General features: G+C 40.7%; 1 protein-coding gene across 1 annotated transcript in view; it reads right to left on the bottom strand.

The window, feature by feature from the left end:
- Nucleotides 1-24502, bottom strand: part of FAM81A (family with sequence similarity 81 member A) — an 85279-nt gene that overhangs the window by 2614 nt on the left and 58163 nt on the right. The window contains exons 5-8 of the mRNA XM_021666223.2: nt 14357-14486; nt 11938-12044; nt 7073-7208; nt 4634-4829 (exon numbers count right to left, since the gene is read on the bottom strand). Of these exons, the coding sequence (XP_021521898.1) occupies nt 4634-4829; nt 7073-7208; nt 11938-12044; nt 14357-14486 (569 nt within the window). The remainder of the gene's footprint in view (nt 1-4633; nt 4830-7072; nt 7209-11937; nt 12045-14356; nt 14487-24502) is intronic.

Here is a 24502-nt window from a genome sequence, read left to right as displayed (position 1 = left end):
GCCTCCCATAGTGCTGGGATTACGGGCATGAGCCACCGCACCCGGCTTCAGGCAAAAGTTATTCATAGATGCTAAAACCCCTGGGGTAAAAGTTTGATGGGGCACAGGTGAGTTTCATAGTCTCTCCCTAGAGATTACTTTTTAATTACAAAAAGGAAAAAAGGAGCTATTATAATGTGGAAGTCTGACGTATATCACTTTAGCCAAGTGATCAAAGTTAATGACACCAATACCGGGAGAAACCGACATCATGTAACTCCTGAAAAGATACCCCAGGCAGGGCACAACATCACTTATTGACATTTTCAAAGAATACCAAAAAGTACAACCTAAATTATATCAAGATGAAGCAAACAGGCCTGGTATGGTGGCTCACGCCAATAATCTCAGCACTTTGGGAGGCCAAGGCAGGTTGATCACCTGAAGTCAGGAGTTGGAGACCATCCGGGATAACATGGTGAAACCCCGTCTCTACTAAAAATACAAAAATTAGCTGGGCATGATGGTGCACATCTGTAGTCCCAGCTACTCAGGAGGCTGAGGCAGGAGAATCGCTTGAACCCCGGAAACCGAGGTTGCAGTGAGCCGAGATCGTGCTACTGCACTCCAGCCTAGGGGCAGAGCGAGGCTCCATTTCAAAAAAAAAAAAAAAAAAGATGAAGCAAACAAGTCTAAACTGAGGGATAGTCTGCAAAATGCTGCCTGTATGATATTCATTAAACATGTCAAGATCACTGAGGAACTGGTCCAGATGAACAGAGACTGAATAAAGAAACATGACAATTGAATATGTGTAATTCTGGATTAGAACCTGAAGGACCAGCATCACTAATCATAAGGGAAATACAAATTAAAACCACAATGAGTTATCACCTCACACTTGCTAGGATGGCTATTATCTAAAAGACAAAAGAGGACAACTGTTGGCAAGAGTGTGAAGAAAGGGGAACGCTTGTACGCTGTCGGTGGGAATGCAGAATGGGGGAGCCATCGGGGAAAACAGTATAGGGCAGGGGTGTCCAATCTTTCGGCTGCCCTGGGCCACACTAGAAGAACTGTCTTGGGCCACATGTCAAATACACTAACACTAATGATAGCTGATGAGCTAAACAAACTAAAAATCGCAAAAAAATCTCATAATGTTTTGAGAAAGTTTATGAATATGTGTTGGGCTGCATTTAAAGCCATCCTGGGCCACATATGGCCTGTGGGCTGTGGGTTAGAGAAGCTTGGTATAGAGATTACTAAAGAAATTAAAAATACAATCCATACAACTCAGCCACCTCACTACTGGGTGTATTCCCAAAGGAAATTAAGTAACTACCTCATCAAGATATCTGCACTCTCATGTTCATTACAGCATTATTTACAATAGCCAAGGTAGAGAAGCAACTGAAGTGTGTCCATCAAAAAACTAGTGATTAAAGGAAGTGTGTATATACACATATGATGAATATTAGTCAGCCTTACAAAAAAAAGGAGAACCTGCCATTTGTCACAAATGGATACAAATGGAGGACATTGTGCTAAGTGAAGTAAGACAGATACAGAAAGAAAAATACTGCATGATCTCAAATGTGGAATCAAAAAAGAAAGAAAAAAGAAAGAGAAGGAAAGAAGAAAAAAGGAAGGAAGGAGCGAAGGAGGGAAGGAGGGAAGGAAGGAGGGAAGGAGGGAAGGAGGGAGGGAGGGAGGGAGAGAGAGCAGGCAGGCAGGCCTGCCGAGGCAGGTGGATTACTTGAGGTCAGGAGTTTGAGACCAGACTGGCCAACACGGTGAAACTCCATCTCTACTAAAAATATAAAAATTAGCCAGGTATGGTGGCTCATATCCACAATCCCAGCTACTCGCGAGGCTGAGGCATGAGAATCACTTGAACCTGGTAAGCAGAGGTTGCAGTGAGCCGAGATCATGCCTCTGCACTCCAGCCTGAGCGACAGAGTGAGACTCTGTCTCAAAAAACAAATAAACAACAAAAAAAAAGAAAGTAAAAAACACAGAGATAGAATACAATGGTGGTTACCAAAGGTGGGGAGGAAGCGGAGGAAATGGGGAGATGTAGATTAAAGGATACAAATTGTTGATATGCAAACCCAGACATCTAATGTATAGCATGAGGACTATAGTCAATAATATTCTATTGTATTTGGTATTTTTGCTAAAAGAGTACATTTTCAGGTGTTCTTGCCATACACACACACACAGACACACACACACACGAATACCTGTGAGATGATACATATGTTAACTTGCTTGAATCCAGGAACTATTTGAATATGTATATATATACCAAAATATGAACATCTTATTGTATACCTTAAATATACACTTTTTTTTAAATAAAAGACCATGTAATTAGAAAAAAAAAAGACACTGGACTGAAAAAGAAAAGAGCGGCACATTAAAAAGTGAAGATTAACAAACATTTCATGGATGATACATTGTACTGAAGTCATGAATAAGGGAATATTCTTGTTCTTAGGATATATACACTGAAATAATAAAAGGGTGACCAGGCAGTGGCCCAAACCTGTAATTGCAGTGCTTTGGCAGGTCAAGGCAAGTGGACTGCTTGAGGCCAGGAGTTCCAGACCAGTCTGGGCAACATACTGAGACCCCATCTCTAAAACATTTATTTTAAATAAAAAAATGAGCTGGGCATGGTGGCACATGCCCATAGTTCTAGAGCCGCAGACGGTCGAGGCAGGGAGACAGCTTGAGCCCAGGAGGCTACAGTGAGCAACAATCACATCACTTCACTCCAGCCTAGGCAACAGAGCGAGCCCCTGTCTCACTCTGTCATTTTTTGTATTTCCAAGAAAAAAAAAATGGAAATAACAAAGGGGTAAAAAGGCATCATATGGCTAGGTCTGGTGGCTCACACCTGTAATCCCAGCACTTTGGGAGGCCGTGGTAGGAGGATCACTTGAGGTCAGGAGTTCAAGACCAGCCTGGCCAACACGGTGAAACCCTGTCTCTCTTAAAAATACAAAAAAAAAAAAAAAAAAATTAGCTGGGCTTAGTGGCATATGCCTATAATCCCAGCTACTCAGGAGCCTGAGGCAGGGAAATCGCTTGAACCCTGGAGGCAGAGGTTGCAGTGAAGCTGAGATCATGCCACTGCACTCCACCATGGGTGATAGAGCAAGACTCTGTATCAAAAAAAAATATATATATATATATATGTTATCTTTTTAATAAAGAAAATGGCTTTAATTTTATTAATTTATAGATATATATGTTTTGTTTTGTTTTGATTGAGATGGAGTCTCACTCTGCTGCCCAGCCTGGAGTGCAGTGGCACAATCTCGGCTCACTGCAACCTCTGCCTCCCTGGTTCAAGCGATTCTCCTGCCTCAGCCTCCCGAGTAGCTGGGACTACAGACATGCGCCACCATGCCTGGCTAATTTTTTGTATTTTTAATAGAGACGGGGTTTCACCATGTTAGCCAGGCTGGTCTCAATCTCCTGACCTTGTGATCGCCTGCCTCGGCCTCCCTAAGGGCTAGGATTATAGGCGTGAGCCACCGTGCCCAGCTGGTTTTAATTTTAAAAACGCTCAGATGCTTTTCATATTAGGTGCTAAATATTAACATCCTCAATGGTATGTTAAATAGATAATACATTGATTCAGGGAATGATGTGAGGTTAAACATTGATGAAATATTCAAATACCGTATTTTAATAGTCCAAAGACTAAGAAAGAAAATTCATTTTTATCTTTACAAGTTATCCAATTCATATATTTAATTGTAGCTCCTATAAATAAAATAATACACATTTGGTGGTGATAACAAAATTATTCTTGGCATAAGTAGCACTTTTATTTCCAAGTGGCCAAAACAGAACAATTTCACAGAAGAAAATCCATGGAATCATACAATTGGAAGGAGCTAGGAGAGAAGTTAGTTCCGCTTCTCACACTACAAGAACGTCTTCTTCCTGACCACAATTAACCAGTCTCCACTTGAATACGTTCTGTAACAAAGAGCCCTCAAGCTCCCAAAGCCATCAGTGTCTTTTAGGCCTCATTAACTTTAAGGTACTTCTGTCTCATATTGAGTTAAAATCTGTCTTCAGGTACCTTCCACTTAGGGGTCGCAGTTCTGTGTTCCTGAGTTCAGAGTGGAAATCTAATGCCTCCTGTATATAACAGCACTCAGAACTTGAAATCAGCTCTAATGTTCTCTAAGCAAGTGTGAATTCATGGGCCCTGCTGACCTGCCAGAAGAGGAAAATCATTCATTGCCAGGGTGGTACTGTGCTGCTAACACCAAATAAAATAAGCCCTCAAAAACCCGTCAAAGATATGTGCTTCCTTCTGAGACATGTTAACCTTGGCTACGAACAGAGAAGAACTGGCAGATTGTGCTAAAGAAAATGTACCTCAGTTGCCAGCTAAGCAATTTCAGTTTTGTTTGTCTGTCGCTCATGGTAGCTCTTTATATAGCTGAAATTCAAACAGCATTGTAGCTACTTAGAAAATACAGCAGAGCTACTTAGAAAATCAACTAAGGATATTTCATGGTTATTACCCTTAGCTAGGTTCATGGGTAGTTGCAGGAGATACTGATTAATAAGTTTTAGATCAAACAGAAAACAAAGCATGTGAGCTGTTTTGGTTCTGGCCTACCAGCATTAACTTCCGCTTTCATTTCCTTGATGTTCTGGTTCATCTGTAACTCCAGCTTGGTGATTCGCCCGTGCATCTTCTCCTCTTCTTGCCTTGTTCTCTGACTATCGAAAGTCTTCTTCTGACCCTCCTCTATTTTGTCAAGTCTGGCCGACATCTGGCTGAGCTTCTTCTCCATGTCCCTTTCACTGGCTCCCTGAGATCCATGATAAGAACTGCACTTAATCACTCCAAAAAGAAAATCCACATTGCATTCAAATCAGCCATAATATAATTTAACAACAATCTGCAAGGAACAGATTCGCAACAGCTGCTTGTTGCCCACCCTAATATCCATTCTCCCTTTCTTCCTTAAAAAATCCAGGACTTTTGGCTGGGTACAAGGTCATTCAAAATAAAGACTACATTTTCTGGATGCGTGTGGTGGCTCACGCCTGTAATCTCAGCACTTTGGGAGGCGAGGCGGGTGGATTACCTGAGGTCAGGAGTTCGAAACCAGCCTGATCAACATGGTAAAATCTCGTCTCTACTGAAAATACAAAAATTAGCCAGGCATGGTGGTGGACGCCTATAATCCCAGCTACTTGGGAGGCTGAGGCAGGAGGATTGCTTGAACCCGGGAGGCGGAGGTTGCAGTGAGCTGAGATTGTGCCATTACACTCCAGCCTGGGTAACAGAGTGAGACTCTGTCTCAAAAATGAAAAATAAAAAAGACTATATTCAATGAGATGTAAGTACAAGTGTACATGGCAGCTTCCAAGAAAAGTTAAAAGACAGCTGATATATATCCTTACTCCCTCCTTCTTCCTTCTCTTTCTGGAATTCAGCCAGAACAGCTGGAGTTTCTAGCAGCCCTACTAAATTATGAGGATATGGATCACTCTAGGATTGGCAAAGGTTGAACTAGAAGGATCCTGGGTCACTGAGGACTGACAAGCCATCACATCAGTCCTGCATTACCCATACTCAGACTCTGTTATATGAAATAAAAATAAGCTTCTAGTTCATGAAAGCCACCATTATCCTGGGGTTTACTATTAGCTATTCAACCAATCCATACATAAACAGGGATCCAAAAACCAAGAATTATTAGTAAAATGTATTAGTATGAACCCAACTAAGTCAATCAGTAGATGTGACGGAAACATGGGAAAATATTTAAAAGAAAATATTTAATATTGAAAATATTTAAAAGAAAATATTTAATATTTTAAATATATATAAAATCATGTATAAAAATTAAGCATTCTCTTTCCTTTCCTTTCCACATGCTTGGTTTTTATGGGAATCTGTGTCTGCCAGTGAGCATGGAGGCCAGGACTGCAGACTCCAGGCTGTAAGTGGGTTACGGCATGACAATGCTCTCTTGGTGGTGCTCAGTGCAGAGACTGCAATTCAGTGGCTCCATATCTGGAGAGAGCAGAGTCAGAGATGTAAAGTGCACCCGTCATTGCAGCTCAGTCATCCATATCCAACAAGAGGAAACAGTGTCAGAAAAGGGAAGGGGGACAGACATGTCATGCTAAATAATTAAAACCAACAAAAATTTGCTTGCCAGGTACTGTTTTGGGACCGTAATGATTTTTGAATGCTACATATGTAAGACTTTTAAAATTTTGAGATCGAGTCTCGCTCTGTGGCCAAGGCTACAGCACAGGTGCAGTCCTAGCTCACTGTAGCCTTGACCTTCCTGGGCTCAAGCTTCATTTGCGCTCAGCCTCCAGGGTAGCTCGGACTAAAAGCGTGCGCCCCCATGCTCAGCTAATTGTTGTGTTTTTTGTAGAGATGGGGTTTCGCCATGTTGCCCAGGCTGGTCTCAAACTCCTGGGCTCAAGCGATCCTCCTGCCTCAGCCTCCTAAAGTGTTGGGATTACAGGTATGAGCCACTTCACCCGGCACAAGACTTTCTTGATATCATTTTTGAGCAGTTCTACAAACCTTAGCTCTATGTGAGATTGGGATAAAGGAGAAGACAATGGGGAAAAAATGGTGGATTCTGTCTACATGTTGCACTGTGGTATCTCACATATAGCTACAGTAGAAAGGAGTGATCTGTAGGGAGAAATCTATTCAACACCAGGCATAAAGCAAAACCAGATCAAGAAATTAAAACAAACAAGGACGAAGTTGGTAATTCTTAATTTTATGTAGAAATGCAGATGAACAATTTGGATCATTAAGGTTTTAGCTTAAGTTCATTTTAGCTAGAATTTTCTACTTGGTCTTCGTTAACCAAAACAAGTCAAAGTGTTCTATGTCTTTATGAAGAATGAAAAGAATCAATATGAACGATGGAAATGGATTTTAAGGCAAGAAACAATTGAACAGCTTTAGGTGGTGCCAAATAAATCAGTGATGAGATATCAGGTACTATTATTCAAACAGGGCAGGCCCCCACTGAATAACTTCACTAAATCAGTGCTGAACATCAATACCTACACTGTTTTCCTTAACAATCAAGGAAAGCTGGTCAATTTTCTGTAAAAGCTGTTTTTCTATCCGTTCTTGTTCCTGTTGCAACCAACTCCGTGCAGATAATATCTGGTTACTGAGTTCTTCAACTGTACCTTTAAATCTTAAAAAAAAAAAGAAAAGAAAAGAAAAAAAAATTGCAAGTTACATGTAAAACAGTTTTTTTTAAAAATGCTAAGTTCCAGGGTACATGGGCAGGACGGGCAGGTTTGTTACACAGGTAAACATGTGCCATGGTGGTTTGCTGCACCTGTCAACCCATCACCTAGGTATTAAGCCCTGCATCCATTAGCTATTTTTCCTGATGCTCTACCTTCCCCCACCCAACCCCCCAGGCCCAAATATGTGTTGGTCCCCTCCCCGGGTCCACGTGTTCTCATTGTTCAGCTCCCACTTATAAGTAAGAACATGAGGTGCTTGGTTTTCTGTTCCGGCATTAGTTTGCTAAGGATAATGGCTTCCTGCTCCATCCATGTCTCACTCCTTTTTATGACTGCATAGTATTCCATGGTATATAAGTACCATATTTTCTTTATCCAGTCTATCATTGATGGGCATTTAGGCTGATTCCATGTCTTTGCTATTGCGAATAAGTGCTTCAATAAACGTATTCATGCATGTGTCTTTATAATAGAATGATGTATATTCCTTTGGGTATATGCACAGTAATGGGATTGCTGGGTCAAATGGTATTTCTGATTCTGACACTTTTTTTAATGACATCAAACATCAATTTCCAACTATCATATTTCTGGTATATATGCTGGCATTAAACTCAGCTCAATCAGAATTATATGCTTATCTTTTCTTAGAATTGCACTTAGCGCTAATTTGAGAAGCTGGTAGGACAGGAGGATACAATAGATAAAACACCTGATGGTCCTTCCTACGCACGAGGAACGAGTGGCACAGGCACTGAGGCAACGCAGAGCTGGGCCAGCGCAGGACCCTGCAGTTCCAAGGGTCCACGACACTCCTGGCTCAGAGGACACAGCCTCTCATCTCCTCTTCTAGGGTCCCCTTCTTCCCCAGGTTCTTCCTCCTAGTCCTTTTTATCTCTTGGGGCTAGAACCTCGCTCCCTTTCTCTCTAATGTTCCCCAAATTACTCTGGCCCTTCCTAATGTAAATCAAAAGAAAAACTGAAAACCATCCATCCTCCCATTCCTCTCCCTTCCCAAATTCCTTATAACTGTCCATACATGCTACCTCGCTCTTAATTACTTCTAAGTTTTATTATGTATGTAATAAAATACAGAAGAATGTATGTGATGCCGATGTGTTATTTAAATAATAATAACACGAACACCCATTGTAGTAGAGCCACCACTTGTCCTGCAATATCTGTTCTCTTCTTCTTCCTTATTAAGAAGCCCTCAAATGTCAACTGGGTACCACATTTCCAGACTCCCTTGCAGTGAGATATAGCCACATGATGCATAAAACTCATAAGCACACCTTCCCAGTCATATCTTTAAAAATAAAGCTTCTGCCCTGGCCTCTCTCCCTGTCCCAGGTGACTGGGAAGGGACAAAGACTGGAGCCTTGGAGAAACCACACTGAGTGGTGAGTGCCGCCTGCCTCCTCTGGACCACTTATCTCTGCACTGTTATGTGAGAGCCAGCATGGAAGCTAGCCTGTACCCTAATTACACAACCATGAACCCCCGCCAGGCTGAGACATGGAACACCGCCAGGACCTTAGAAGACCCAAGTGTACTCTGCAATCACCGCATCCCCCAGGAAGTAACCATTAACTGGAACTTATTATTCTTTATCATTTTATTCCATTGGTTTGGATCCTAATACAACATAGTTTTCAGCATTGCATTTTTTTTGTTTGTTTGAGATGGAGTCTCACACTGTTGCTCAGGCTAGAATACATACAGTGGTATGATCTCAGCCCACTGCAACCTCCGCCTCCCAGGTTCAAGCAATTCTCCTGCCTCAGCCTCCCAAGTAGCTGGGACTGTAGGCACGTGCCACCACACCTGGCTAATTTTTGTATTTTTGTAGAGATAGAGTTTCACCATGCTGGCCAGGGTGGTCTCAAACTCCTGACCTCAAGTGATCTGCCTGTCTTGATCTCCCAGAGTGCTTGGATTACAGGCATGAGCTACCTTGCCTGCCCAGCACTGCATATTTTTAAATTTTATATAAAGGGAACAGTACTACAGTGTGAGTTTTCTACTTCTCTCTTCACTCAACATGTCTGTGAAATTCATTCACACTGATTTGTATACTGTAGTGATTTCATCTTCATTGCTGAATAGTATTCCATTTTATAAATATACCGCAGCTTATCAAGTCTTCTATTGATGGACATTGTTTTTGTTTGTTTTTATCCATCTTTGCTATTAAAAATAATGCTGTTATGAAAATACTGGTAAGTAGCTCCTGGTTCACATTTACAAGAGTTTCTCTAGGGTCTGAATATATCCAACTTTTCCAGAAAACACCAGATTCTTTTCCAGAGTGGTTGTACTACTTCACATGTTACTCAGTGCTATAAAGAGGTCCTGTTCTCCACATCCCTGCTAACACTTTCACATGTCTGATGCGAATTTGTGTCCTTTGGATTTTTTCTAACATTTGGAAATTATATACTCTAATTTTATTCTTTTAGAATAGAAATTTTAATACTCACACTTAATTTATCAAGATCTACAGTTATTTAATGTCTCTAATTTGATTCTGAAAAACTCCTTAGAATAATTTCAGAAATCTTCCTCTGCATTTAGATGTTGTCATTGGCCTATATTTTAGTTGTTTTGATCCTCTGCAAATTCGGCTTTAATATTACTGTTTGTTTAGATTTGCCTAATGTTCATCATATTCTTTGCACATCCTTTCTTCTTAGATTTTGGACCTTCTTTTTGTGTTATTTTCCTTTTTTATTTTTTTTTTGAGATGGAGTCTCACTCTGTTGCCAAGGCTGGAGTACAGTGGCACGATTTCAGCTCACTGCAACCTCTGCCTCTTGGGTTCAAACAATTTCCAGCTACTTTCATATTTTTAGTAGAGACATAGTTTCTTCATGTTGGCCAGGCTGGTCTCAAACTCCTAACCTCAAGTGATCCAACAGCTTTGGCCTCCCAAAGTATTAGGGTTATAAGCGTGAGCCACTGCACCCAGACTATTTTCCTTTTTCCTGAAGGCTTTTTTATTTATTTATTTATTTATTTATTTATTTATACAGAATCTTGCTGTGTTTTTCAGGCAGGAGAGCAGTGGTGCGATCTTGGCTCACCACAACCTCCACCTCCCAGGTTGAAGTGATTCTCCTGCCTCAGCTTCCCGAGTAGCTGGGACTACAGGCGCACACCACCATGCCCGGCTAATCTTTTGTATTTTCATTAGAGATGGGGTTTCACCATGTTGGCCAGGCTGGTCTTGAACTCCTGTCCGGAGGTGATCTGCCCACCTCAGCCTTCCAAAGTGCGGGATTATGGGCATGAACCACCACACCCAGCTATGAAGGCTGTCTTTTTAAAATTCCATGAGCCACTGTGCCCACCCTGTATTTGCTTTTCTAAGTTTGAGATTTCTCTTTCATCAATTCTGTATACTTGTCTGCCATTCTCCCTTTTGATACTGCTTCTCCCCTATTCCCTGTTATCTCTCATAGGATTCTGATTAGGCATAGGTGGGGCCTTCTCACTCTGTCTTCTTCTATTTGTGTCTATTGCTGTCACAAAAAATCATGCCTGCGAGCAGGCTCGCCTCCCCTGCAGTTTCATCACCCACTGCTTCACCCTCACTCCCAGTTCCAGTCACCCTCGTCATCTTTCAGTGTCCCACATGCCACGTTCCTCTCACGACAGGCTATTCAACCCCATATATTCTCATCCTACTCTTTACACAGCAAAGCCCCATTCACTCTCCAGCTCTCACCTCCAACATCCCGTCCTCACGAAGGCCCCACAACCAGGCCTCTGTCATTCATTCTCACAGCACCGCTGAATTAGTTTCCCCTGGTAGCTCTAACTAATTACCACAAACCTGGTGGCAGAAAACAATACAGATTTGTTCTCTTGCAGTTCTGGAAGCTGAAAGTCTAAACTAGGTTTCACTGGAGTAAAGTCAAGGTGCTTGCAGGGTGGGTTCTTCTGGGGGCTCTGAGGGGAAAATCGTTTCCTTGCCTTTCACAACGTTTAGTGGCCTCCTGTGTCCCTTGGCTGAGAACCCTTTGCTCCATCCTCAAAGTGCATCACCCTAGTGTCACTTCCATGTCACATGGCCTTCACTCTTGACTCTGATCCTATTCCCTCCCTCTTATAAGGACTCTAGTGATCATATCAGGCTTCTCAGATAAAACCCATTTTAAAATCCATAACTTACTCACATCTGCAAAGTTCCCTTTTGCCGTATAAGGTAATATATTCACAACTCCCAGGGATTAGGACGTGAAGATGTTTAGAGGACCATTATTCAGCCTACCCCAACCCTGAACCTTTTCTTCAACACACTTATCACCATTAGTAATAATATAGCAGATGCTCATTTACATCACTGATTAATGGTCATCAGCTCCCTGGACTAAACTCCACAAGGATAAGAACAGAGTCTGGTTTGTGTTCATTACCAGATCCTCAGCTCCGAGGTCAATTAATACTCCATACACACTTGTTGAATGAATAGGTGGATAATTATCCAAACACAAAAGATAATCATTATGAAGGAAAAGTGGCAATATGCTATACAGAATTTTTTTTTAACTTCCGTTATTGTTTTCACTTTGTGCAATAAATAAAAACCAAGAAAAAAATTATAGTATTGCATAAACTCACAAAGAACTTCAACCACTTTTTTTTTTTAATAAATTGATTGCTTACTTAGTGTCCAAAAGCTGAAGCTGGTGGTTACTATCTCTGTGGGACATCTTCAGTTTGGTGCTCTGCTCTGATATTGACAAGTCCACTCTGTTCAAAAGCTGAGAAATCTGGAAAAGAAACCTCGCTTATAAATACCACATCTAACGTGTTCAGATGCAACTTCAGAAAACATTTAGTAAGCCATATTCTAGTCAACAGCATTAAGAATCAATCTAATTTGATAAATTCATTTATAAGTCTACTTCACCTTTCCACTGCCATTTTCTTTCTTATACACCCATCAAAAATCAAGACCAGCAGCACTGCCAATATATTTATCATGCAATAAGCACTTGATTTTACATAAAGCCCTCTGATGAGCAAGCCCAATTCCTGCCCAAGACCACAACTTCCACCAGCTGTCATGAAATATAGTCAACTTTACCTTGGAATTTCTACCATCAATGAAACTGCTAGTCGTAGAAAATAGAATTTTTTTTTTTTTTTTGAGATGTGGTCTCACTATGTCGCCCAGGCTGGAGTGCAATGGTGCAATCTTGGCTCACTGCAACCTCCGCCTACTGGGTTCAAGTGATTCTCCTGCCTCAGCCTCCTGAGAAGCTGGGATTACAGGTGTGCACCACCACACCCAGCTAACTTTTGTATTTTTTAGTAGAGATGGGATTTCACCATGTTGGTCAGGCTGGTCTCGAACTCCTAACCTCATGATCCACCTACCTCGGCCTCCCAAAGTGCTGGGATTACAGGCGTGAGCCACAAGCCTGGCCAGAAAATAGAATTTTTTTTTTTTTTTTATAGAAATGGGTTGTCACCATGTTGGCCAGGCTGGTCTCGAACTCCTGACCTCAGGTGATCCACGCATCTCGGCCTCCCAAAGAGCTGGGATTACAGGTGTGAGCCACCGCACCTGGCTTCCAGAAAATAGAATTTTTATTGTTTACAAAGTCCATCAAGGTCTCAGATTTACCTCCATAACAAGTCAGGTCACCAGTCAATATAACTGGTAGACTGATCCCTCCTGTATCTTTCTCACACCAACTACCCATTGCCCTTGTTTTTACAGAAATTTAACAAAAACTAGTTCTGTGGCCGGGTACAGTGGCTCACACCTGTAACCCCAGCACTTCGGGAGGCCAAGGCGGGTGGATCACGAGGTCAAGAGACAGAGACCATCCTGGTCAACATGGTGAAACCCCATCTCTACTAAAAAATACAAAAGTCAGCTGGGCATGGTGGCACGTGCCTGTAATCCCAGCTACTCGGGAGGCTGAGGCAGGAGAATTGCTTGAACCCAATTCAAGGTTCAAGCAATTTGAACGGAGGTTGCGGTGAGCTGAGATCATTCCATTGCACTCCAGCCTGGGCAACAAGAGTGAAACTCCGTCTAAAAAAAAAAAAAAAAACTAGTCCTCTGTGAAATTTCTGCCTTTTCTGTGAAAATTACAATGTTCAATGTTCCTTACTTAAAGATTTGTGGTATTTTTCAGATCCAGAAGAAAGAGAAAGTATGCCTCTTTTGGTGGATATCTGTACCTATTTTACTTGGCTTAACTACAGGGAAGCTTATGATTTCCTTAGCACCACTTCTCGGGGGTAGTAATTCCATCCTCACTCATTCTTCAGAAAAGACGTTATTATTGGATTGTCTTTTTATTCTTTTTCATAGTTTTATAATATCTGTATTTTTCACATAAGGAGCTTTATATTCTTATTGGAGATACTTAAGGTATATAAATGGATTTAATCCAATAAGTTAACCAAATGTTCCTATTTTATTGGAATAGTCCTTTTAAACGAACAATAGCAAATGAGGCAGATACTGTGGAAAACGTCCTGGAAGACAGACCCCTATGATGGCAAAGGGAAACTCTTAAGTGGCCAAAAAACAAACTGTGAGATACCAAAAGTTTTGCTTTGTGAAATTAATCTGTAAAGTTTGAGGTCAGATACTCTCATATTCATTAGCCTGCCTGTGCTCCAGCTTTGCCTAATTTTGTCCCACATACAGACTATGTGATGAGGTAGCACATACAATGAGTCCCAGTGAATACATCATTTCCTGAATCAAAAATTAGGACGAATAGCATGTAAAGGAATACTTGAACACTCACTTGTGCAAGAGATAGCTTTCGAGGTGTCATTTAGAATTTTTGCAATGTATTAGTTGTTTTAGGAATGTGGGTGGTGGGGGAAAGAATTAGGACTATACCAAAAAGTTTGGGTGGTTTGATTGCCACACACACGAAGGGTCACTCTAGTGACACAGGAAAGGAAGAAGCAAAGAAACGCTGCCTATGATTGGCATCAACCCATGCTAGGTGCCCCAGCCGGTTTCTCCTGTAAGAAATAATCAACACCATGTTATTCTTAGCTAAGAACAAATTACTTGCTTCCAAAAGCTACCTGAAACATGTCGTACCTGTCCCTCCGCGTCTTTGATTTTTGTTTCCAGGATAAGTTTGGCAGCCTGCTGTTCTTTGTTCAAATGCTGGAGCCCCTCATAGGTCGTTTTGTGCTCTGCAGAAAGTCTGGCTATGCTGGCATCACATCTGTCCAGACAAAGAACAAAGCTGATTCTTATTAAAGTTTAAAAACGTGCTCAAAAGCTTCCTTACACACTCTGAAATGCAAAACCCACTCAAAGAAACTGCACTATCAATCATTCTTTTGAACCGAGGTTTGAATGAATTTAGAGAGCTGGCCTCATTATGTTTTTTAAGCTAAACCACAGGGATGTTGCTTAATGAGGCTGGAGATAAAATCGCCAAAGAAATAGTCTTTACGGTGCTCATGAGTACAACACTGTATGTGCAGTGAGAGGCCGATACAAAGAGCATAGCTAGTGTGCTGGATGTGGTCACTCTTTAGTACCACCCCTGCCTTTTGAAGTTGGGAGCCTCTTTGGATCTGGAAGGCAACTTCTACCATGTTGGAAAATATTACTTCTAAACTTTGACCAAATCACTTGTAAAACTGTATAGTATGAGTGGGGTCTAGAGCAGGGGAAGGCTTTGCAGCCAGTTCAAGCTGTAGCAAAAGCAGCTGCCCTGTGGGCCTTCTAACTTGGCAGACCCAATGGTGCTCAAAGTATTTATGGCAGATGAGCTGTATGAAGCCTCTGTCAAGTCCTAATAGGAGAGTCACAAAATGGACCCATAAGAGTTTAGAGCTAAGTAATGCTCTGTTCTGAGACAATATTCCTCTTTGAGAAGAAGCTATTGGCTTGCTACTGGGCTCCAGTACAGACAGAATGCCTAGGAGTGGGACAATAGGTGACCCTGCAATTGGAGCAATCCATCATGATTACCACACCAGAAGGTGGGCCTAGGAACAGCACTCCGTCTTCAAGGGGAAAGGGATTATAGATAGCAAGCTGCAGCAGGTTCAAAAGGCACAAGGAAGTTACAAGAGCCCAGATTCCCACCATGGAGTCTGCTCCTGCACTGCACCAACTCTCCTTCAATCCACACCTGTGACTTCTTCATCTTCTCCCTCCTACTACTTGGGAGGCTGAGGTTGAGGCAGGAGAACTGCTTGAGCCCAAGAGCTCAAGGCCGGCCTGGGCAACATAGCGAGATCCAGTGTCTACAAAAAGATAAAATGGTAATACAAAAAAAAAAACCCAAAAAATGAAAAACAACAACAAAAAAAACCCCGTGGCTTCTAGAAGAGTTCTTGGTGACCAGGTGTCATGAGGAAGAAAAAGTCAGTCCTGGCTTACAGATGGTCACACCCAGTATGCTGGCACCTTCTGGAATAAGACTGATGATGCTTATAGGTCCACTCAGGAGTAGCCCTAAAAATTGTTAGGAAGGCGGAACTTCAAACAATATATTGGGGGATTCATTTTGCCTGGAATAAGAGATGGTCAGACATTCCAGGGAAGTGGCTAATGTTAAGAGACTTGGGAAAAAAACTGGAGGATTAGTGACAAGAGTTTATATAAATGGATCATTCTTAAGTGACGAAACATTTTTGCTCCTTGTAAATGTTCTTTGTATCATAGGAACTGAAGCCCCAAACTATACTTCCTAGATGTCCTTACCAGAAGGGTTCTGAGTTAGATTCTGACAGTGAGACACATTTATACAAGACTCAGAAGGTGGAAAAGGAGAACCCCTTAATCTCTCCTGTCAGTTATGGGCAGACACAGGGGCGAACCGCAGATGTGAGGTATACATCCACGTCCACGCACACTCCATCCAGCAAGTCACTCACTTCCATGCTATAGGCAGCTAAGATGATCAATGACTTCTTTCCGTGACTTTGTTTGTCCATTTGTTTGAGATGGAGTCTAACTCTGTCACACAGTCTAGAGCGCAGTGGCACTATCTTAGCTTACTGCAACCTCTGCCTCCCAGGTTCAAGCCATTCTCCTGCCTCAGCCTCCTGAGTACCTGGGATTACAGGCGTGCATCACCATGCCCTGCTAATTTTTGTAGTTTTAGTAGATACAGGGTTTCACTATGTTGGCCAGGTTGGTCTTGAACTCCTGATCTCAGGTGATCCACCCGCCTCAACCTCCCAAAGTGTTGGGATTACAGTCATGAGTCACTGCACCCAGCCCTTGTCTTAATAATTCTAGACTGGACATCGTTGAAGATACAATCAGTGGATTCAATGATAATAGCAAGGAACTCACTCAGAATGTAGCAAAGATTAAAAACATGAAAAAATAGTTAAGAAACATGGAAGTCAAATAGAGGGATGCTAACATAAGTCAAGGAGGAGTTCCAATAGGAAGGAAATACAGACAATGGCTGAGAAGCAATATTTGAGGTGTGAATGCCAACAATTTTCTAAAACTGAAGAAACACATAAATTTTAAGATGTTCAGTGAATACAATCTGGGATAAGTGAAAATAAATAAAGCATGGAGAAATCACATAACCAATTATAAATATAAACTCTTAAAAGCTAAAGACTAAAGAGAAGTAACCTACCAAAAACTGACGATAAGACTGACAGCCCACAACAGATATAGGAGACATCAGAGATCAGAAGATTGTGGAGAAAGATCTTCTAAGTATTGAAGGTAAATGACCTATCATCCAAGAATAAGTGCAAAATAAAGACTGCTTCTAACATACAAAGATTAAGAAATATATCACCCACAAACCAGTACTGAAAAAGTTACTAATGACTGTACTTCAGTAAGGAGAAAAGAACATCCACAAGGAAGGAGTAGGGTGCAATAAACAATGGTGAGTGAACCGATAAAACTGTTGGTAAATTTAATTTATTATTGACTCTAAAGAAAGTAAGCTGCCAGCTCAATTATTCCAACTTTCTTAAAGACTCTCACTTTGCAACAACTGTTGTAGAATGTAAACTGCAAGCAAGGAGATATTATATATGCCTTTTTCATCACTAAAACCGTAGTGCCTAGCATATTGCCTTACATATAGTAGAGGCTTAATAAACATTTGTGAATGAATGAATATAAGGGAATATTTACTATGTACTAGGTACTGTAGTAGATACTTGACATGTTATTTCATTAATCCTCACAAATCATTCCTATGTCACAAATGATGGTTACGAATAATGCCAAATACAGATCCTGATTTTTTATTTTGAGTTCATAATTTTTTAGCAAAATATTTAAATCATATTTGGGTAAAGCTGAGGTTTTTAAAATACTATGAAATAAAAAACATTACAGTTTTTTTTAAAAGGAATTATTTTCCAATCCAAACATAAGCTTCCTCGATAGACACCATCAGGTATCACTACATCGGACCAGTTTCATCCCCTTTACAAAGCTGTTTGAGGGACAGACTGTGTTACAAAATGTAGTTTGAAAAGGTCTCAAAATTATTCTGAAGCTTTCACTAGCTGTCACTTGGCTTCAGTGCTGTGTCTCACTTGGAAACACAATTACTATAACATGAATTTCCTTTAATACAACAGTGGCTAGGACTGGGCATGATGGCTCACGTCTGTAATCCCAGCACTGTGGGTCACTTGAGGCCAGGAGTTTAAGACCAGCCTGGCCAACATGGCAAAACCCCATCTCTACTAAAAATACAAAAACTAGCCGGGTGTGGAGGCACGTGCCTGTAATTCCAGCTACTCAGGAGGCTGAGGCACAAGAATCACTTGAGCCTGGGAGGCGGAGGTTGCAGTGAGCTGAGATTGTGCCATTGCACTCCAGCCTGGGACACAGAGACTCTGTCTCAAAAAAAAAATACAATAGTGGCTAAATATATTGAATTATAGTACATAGATGTAGCAAAATGATCCATATCCAATTAAAAAGTATGCTAGATCTATGTACATACTAGAAAAGTATCTACATACGTCATTTTGTGGAAAAACTTATGTTGTAGAATAGTATATATAATACTTTGTAAAGTTAAAATCACACTGTTAGGTAATTTATTAGACTACAAACCATATCATTGTAATGATAAACTGTTATCTTATTATTACTTATGAGAAAAGTCTGAAAGGACAGACAACAGACTGTTAATATTAGTTACCTCTAAGGAGTAAAGCAGAGCCAAGAGATGGTAAGCCTTCTTTTATTTTATTTTATTTTTTTGAAATGGAATCTGACTCTGTTGCCCAGGCTGGAGTACAGTGGTGTGATCTCAGTTCACTGCAAACCTGCAACCTCCCACACTCAAGCAATTCTCCTGCCTCAGCCTCCTGAGTGGCTGGGATTACAGATGCCCACTGCCGCGCCCAGCTAATTTTTTGCATTTTTAGTAGAGATAGGTTTTCACCATGTTGGGCCAGGCTGGTCTGAAACTCCTGACCTTAGGTGATCTACCCGCCTTGGCCTCCCAAAGTATTGGGATTATCTGGGAGCCACCACTCCTAGCCAGGCTTCATTTTTATTTTGTATATTTAATTGCATTTCTGATTCTTTCCTACCAGCACACATCCCTTGTGTACTTTTATAAATAAAGAAGTAGGCTGGGTAGGGGACCCAGAGAGGAGCACAAGGTAAGATACCAAAGACTCCCATCAGAAAACATGGCCTGGCATGGTGGCTCGCACCTGTAATCCCAGCACTTTGGGAGGCAAGGTGGGCGGATCACCTAAGGTCAGGAGTTCAAGACCAGCCTGGCAAACATGGTAAAACCTTAACTCTACTAAAAAAAAAAAAATTACAAAAATTAGCCAAGCATGGTGACGGGCACCTGTAATCCCAGCCACCCGGGAGGCTGAGGCAGGACAATCACTTGAACCTAGGAGGCAGAGGTTGCAGTGAGCCCAGACCATGCCATTGCACTCTAGCCTGGGCAGGACTCTGTCTTCAAAAACACACATACACACACACACACACACACACACACACACACACACACACAGAGTGACATCAACTCTGGTTTTCTTATGTTAAAAATAATGTTCTTAATCTCAAATGTTTCAGAAAAAAATTAAATATGTGAAAGAATAATACAGTCAATGTGACATATTGTTAACAATTGATGAATTTTAACTTTTTACGAATTTAAAATTATTTCAAAATAAAAAAATATTTAACATAAAAGGAGGAAACCAATATTGCTATTTCATCTAGCACTAAATCAAAGACATCATTCATGTCTTAAAAAAAAAAAACTTATAAAAGAAAGCCTCAGGGCTCTACTATAGCTGTGTGTATGGCTCAACAGCTTTAGTTAAACAAGAATTTGCAATGAATGTAACCAGTTTTCCTATTCATCCTTGATGCTTTATATCATGATGAATAATAATGTACTCATTCAAAATGTTCCCTTTTGGGGTCTTTGGGCAGCTGTTATGTCCCAGGTCCTATTCTAGGTTGTGACCATCAGATGGCAGAGTGACTCTATTGTTAGGCTACCTAATCACTGGTCCATCTAGAGAGTCCCAAACGTCTAACAGCTATGACTTGGGTCACATGCTGATGCAGAACTTCTCTGTCAGCATATGACATAGTGGCAGAGCATAGCAAACACAATGACAGGTAAAACATCAATTTGGTTGCTCATTTTCCATATTATTGTAATTTCTGTATATATAGATAATTATTCTATATATGTATCATTAAGCCCTGTACAGCTGGCAGTAATCTAAGTATAGTACCATCAGACTGTAGGACAATTTGTGTCCCAGGGCACTGTCAAAAATAATAGAGCAATATGCTAGCAATTAGTGGAGCGAGCCCAAGATTTGGGTATGATATCAACAGAGGAAGACAGCCTAATAAAATATCAAGGAAAGACATAGTGAAAGAGAGCCCTTCCAAAACCACTGTCACTAGAAGTGATTGTGCCCATTTCCCAAACTGTACTGAGGAGCGACATCAGAGGCTTCATACTGCAGGGTAAACAGACATCACTAAGAGTCTATTCAAGTCGGTAAACAAATAAACATGCAGAAAACCTCAAAAACAAGTCTGGGGGCTTGTATCCAGAGTTGCTACAATATATTATCTAAAATGGCAAGAAAATGTGAACTATGCTTAGGGGGAAGAAAACAGGCAAAAGCAACTGCCTGTAAGAGGACACAGATGTCAGATTTAAAAAAAGAAAACTTCAAGCCTGGCGCGGTGGCTCACGCCTGTAATCCTAGCACTTTGGAAGGCTGAGGTGGGTGGATCACCTGAGGTCAGGAGTTCAAAACCAGCCTGGCCATCATGGTGAAACCCCATCTTAAAAAATAAATAAATAAATAAAAGTAATAAAAAAAGAAAACTTCAAATAGCTAATATAAATTCAGAATGTGCAAACATAAGGTGATTGAAACCACACTTTAAAAACTAAAGTAATGCATAATAGTATTTCTTCAAATAGAAAATATTAATAAAGCTATAGAAATTATCAAGAAGAACCAAATGGAAATACTGGAATAAAAAATTTATAGAGGGGCTCAACAGAAGATATGAAAAGGTAAAATAAAGACTGGCAAACTTGAAAATAGGTGGATAGAGATTATGCAATCTGATTAACAGAGATTTAAAAAAAAAAAAGAGAGACACCATTAAATGCACCAACATATGCATAATGAGAATAATAGGGGAGAAGACGCCAGGTGTGGTGATTTACACCTGTAATCCCAGTAACTCCGGAGACTGAGGCAGGAGAATGGCTTGAGGCCAGGACTTTGAGACCAGCCTGGGCAACACAATGAGACCCTGTCTCTAAAAGTAAAAACAGAAATACTTAGCTGGGCATGGTGATGCATGCCTACAATCCCAGCTACTCAGGAGACTGAGGTGGGAGGATTGCTTGAGCTCAGTAGTTTGAGATTAAAAGGAGCCATGATCTTGCCACTGCACTGTAGCCTGGGTGAAGAGTGAGACTCCAACACAAGGGAAAGAGAAAGAGAGAAAGAAAAGAGAAAAGAGCATTAAAATTATTCAAAAAATAATGGCTGAAAACTTCCCAAATGTCAGAAAAACATTAATTGATACAAATAAGTAATTCAACAAACTCCAAGTAGGGCTAATATCAAGAGATCCATACCAGACACATCATGGCAAAAACGTGAAAAGAAGGCCGGGCACGGTAGCTCATGCCTGTAATCCCAGCACTTTGGGAGGCTGAGGCGGGCAGACCAATTGAGGCCTGGAGTTTGAGACCAGCCTGGCCAACATGGTGAAACCCCATCTCACCTAAAAATACATGAATTAGTTAGGTGTGGTGGTGCACGCCTGTAATCCCAGCTACTCAGGGGGCTGAGGCACAAGAATCACTTGAACCCGGGAGGCAGAGGTTGCAACGAGCTGAGATGGTGCCACCGCACTCCAGCCTGGGCCACAGGGTGAGAATCTGTCTCAAAAAAAAAAAAAAAAAACAGTGAAAAGACACAGACAAAGAGAAATATTTGAAACCAGCAAAAAAAAAAAGAAAAAAGAAAAACAATTCCTCACATACAAGGGAACTAGAATAACATTAATAGCTAATTTCTCATTGGAAATAATTGAGGCCACAAGGCAATGGATGATATATTCATGGTGCTAAAAGAAATACGCTGTCAACCAAGAATCTTACATTCAGCAAAACTGCTTTTCAAAAAATAGGGCAAAATAAAGACATCCCAGAAAAACAAAAACTGAGAGAATTCATTGTTAGAAGACTCACCCTAGAAGAAACAACAAACAAAGTTTGTCAGGCTAAAAGCAAGCACCCCAGGCAGTAATTTGAATCTTCATGAAAAAACACAGAACATGGGTAAAGGCAATTATGTAATTATAAAGAGCAGTATAAATGAATATTTTCTCTCCTGTCATAATTGATTTAAAAAGCCATTGTTTAAAATAATATGCATATAATTTTATTGTTACATACACAGAACAATGTACATTACATTACAAATGTAACTTATTTGGTAATAGCACAAAGGAGGTGGATGGAGCAAAACTGTATTGTGGGGTTAGGAAATGACAACAGATAGTGTCATTTCAACGAAATACTAGCAAACTTATCCTGCAACATACAAAAAAGATTATATATCATGACCAAGTGAGATTTATTTCAAGAATGCAAGTTTGCTTTAACATCAGAATAGCAATTAGTGTAATAAACCTTATCAGCTGGAAAAAGGACAAACCCCTCACGATTATCTTAATAGGTAGAGAAAAACCATTTGACAAAATCCAATACCCTTCATGATAAAAACAGTCAACAAACTAGGGAAATAAAATCTTTCTCAACCTAATAAAGAGGAAATACAAAAAATTCACACTTGGGCTAGGAGCAGTGGCTCATGCCTGTAAATCCTAACACTTTGGGAGGTCAAGGCAGGTGGATCACTTCAGGTCAGGAGTTTGAGATCAGCCTGGCCAACATGGCAAAACCATGTCTCTAATAAAAATACAAAAATAAGCTGATATGGTGGCAGGCGCCTGTAATCCTGGCTACTCGGGAGGCTGAGGCAAGAGAATCACTTGAACCTGGGGGATACAGGTTGTAGTGTGCCAAAACGGCACCACTTCACTCCAGCCTGGGCAAAAGAGAGAGACTCTGTCTCCAAAGGAAAAGAAAAAAGAAAAAATCCGCACCTAACATCCTACTTAATAATGAGAGTCTGAATGCTTTCCTCTGAAATCAAAAACAAGACAAGGGTATCTGGTCTCACCACATTTATTCAGCATCATACTGGAGATTCCAGTTAGGGCAATTAGGCAAGAAAATGAAATAAAAGTTATGCAGATTGGAAAGTAAAAAGTGAAACTATATTTGCAGATGGCATGATCTTCAGTGTAGAAAATCTCTTTAAAAATCCATTAGAAATTATTAGAAGTAATTAATGAGTTTAGCAAGGTTGCAGGATACAAGACCAATAGACAAAATCGATTGTACTTATCTACAATGGCAATTAAAAAACAAAATGATTTGCTATTTACAATAGCATCAAAAAGAATAAAATACTTAGGAATAAATTTTTAAAAGTGTGAAACTTATACTTTTAAAACTCCAAAATATTGCTGAAACATATTAAAGATGACCAAAATAAATGGAAAGACACCCACATTCATGGATCCAAATACTTAATTTTGGGGCCAGGCATGGTGACTAACACCTGTAATCCCAACACTTTGGGAGGTCGAAGTGAGAGGATCACTTGAAACCAGGAGTTCAAGACCAGCCTGGGAGAGACCCTGTCTCTACAAAAAATGAAAAAAAAAATTAGCCAGATGTGCTGGCACATGCCTATAGTCCCTGCTACTCAGTAAACTGTGGTGGGAGGATTGCTTGAGCCCAGGAGTTCAAGCTGCAGGGAGTTGTGATCATGCCACTGCACTCTAGCCTGGGCAACAGAGGAAGACTCTGTTTCTAAAAATAATAAAAAAAAAAAATTTAAAGAAAGGCTTTTTTTATTTTTTAAAAGAGATAGGGTCTTGCTCTGTCACCCTGGCTGAAGTGCAGTGATAAGATCATAGCTCCCTGAAACTACAGGCATGTACTACCATGTCCAGCTAACTTACCTTATATTTATTTTTTCACAGATATGGGATCTTGCTATGTTGCCAAAGCTGGTCTTAAACTCCTGGCCTCAAGCAACCCTCCCAACTCCCCCCTTGGCCTCCCAAACCCCTGAGATTACAGGCATGAGACACTAAACCCACTAAAAGACTTAATATTTTTTAAATGGCAATATTCCCCAAACAGATCTACAGATTCAACACAGTCACTATCAATATTCCAACTGGTTTCTTTGCAGCAATTGACAAACTGAACCTAAATTTCTTCTTCTTTTTTTTTTTTTTAATTTGAGACAAAGTTTTTCTCTGTCACCCAGGCTGGAGTGCAGTGGCACAATCTCAGCTCACTGCAACTTTTGCTTCCCAGGTTCAAGCGATTCTCCTGCCTCAGCCTCCAGGAGCTGAGAGTACATGCATGCGCTATCACACCCAGCTAATTTTTGTATTTTTAGTAGAGATGGGGTTTCGGCATGTTGGCCAGGCTGGTCTCAAACTCCTGATCTCAGGTGATCCCCCCGCCTCAGTCTCCCAAAATGCTGGGATTACAAGCGTGAGCCACCACATCCTGCCTGATCCTAAATTTCATATGGAAATACTATGGACCTAAAGCCGCCAATACAATCTTGAAAAGAAAAGGATGAAGTTGGAGGACTCACACTT

Source organism: Aotus nancymaae, unplaced genomic scaffold (assembly GCF_030222135.1).
Source record: "Aotus nancymaae isolate 86718 unplaced genomic scaffold, 86718_ANA_hifiasm-v0.15.2.pri h1tg000041l, whole genome shotgun sequence".
NCBI classification, from domain to species: domain Eukaryota; kingdom Metazoa; phylum Chordata; class Mammalia; order Primates; family Aotidae; genus Aotus; species Aotus nancymaae.
The sequence above is the reverse complement of the archived record's forward strand: the minus strand, read 5'-3'. Positions and strand labels throughout refer to the sequence as shown.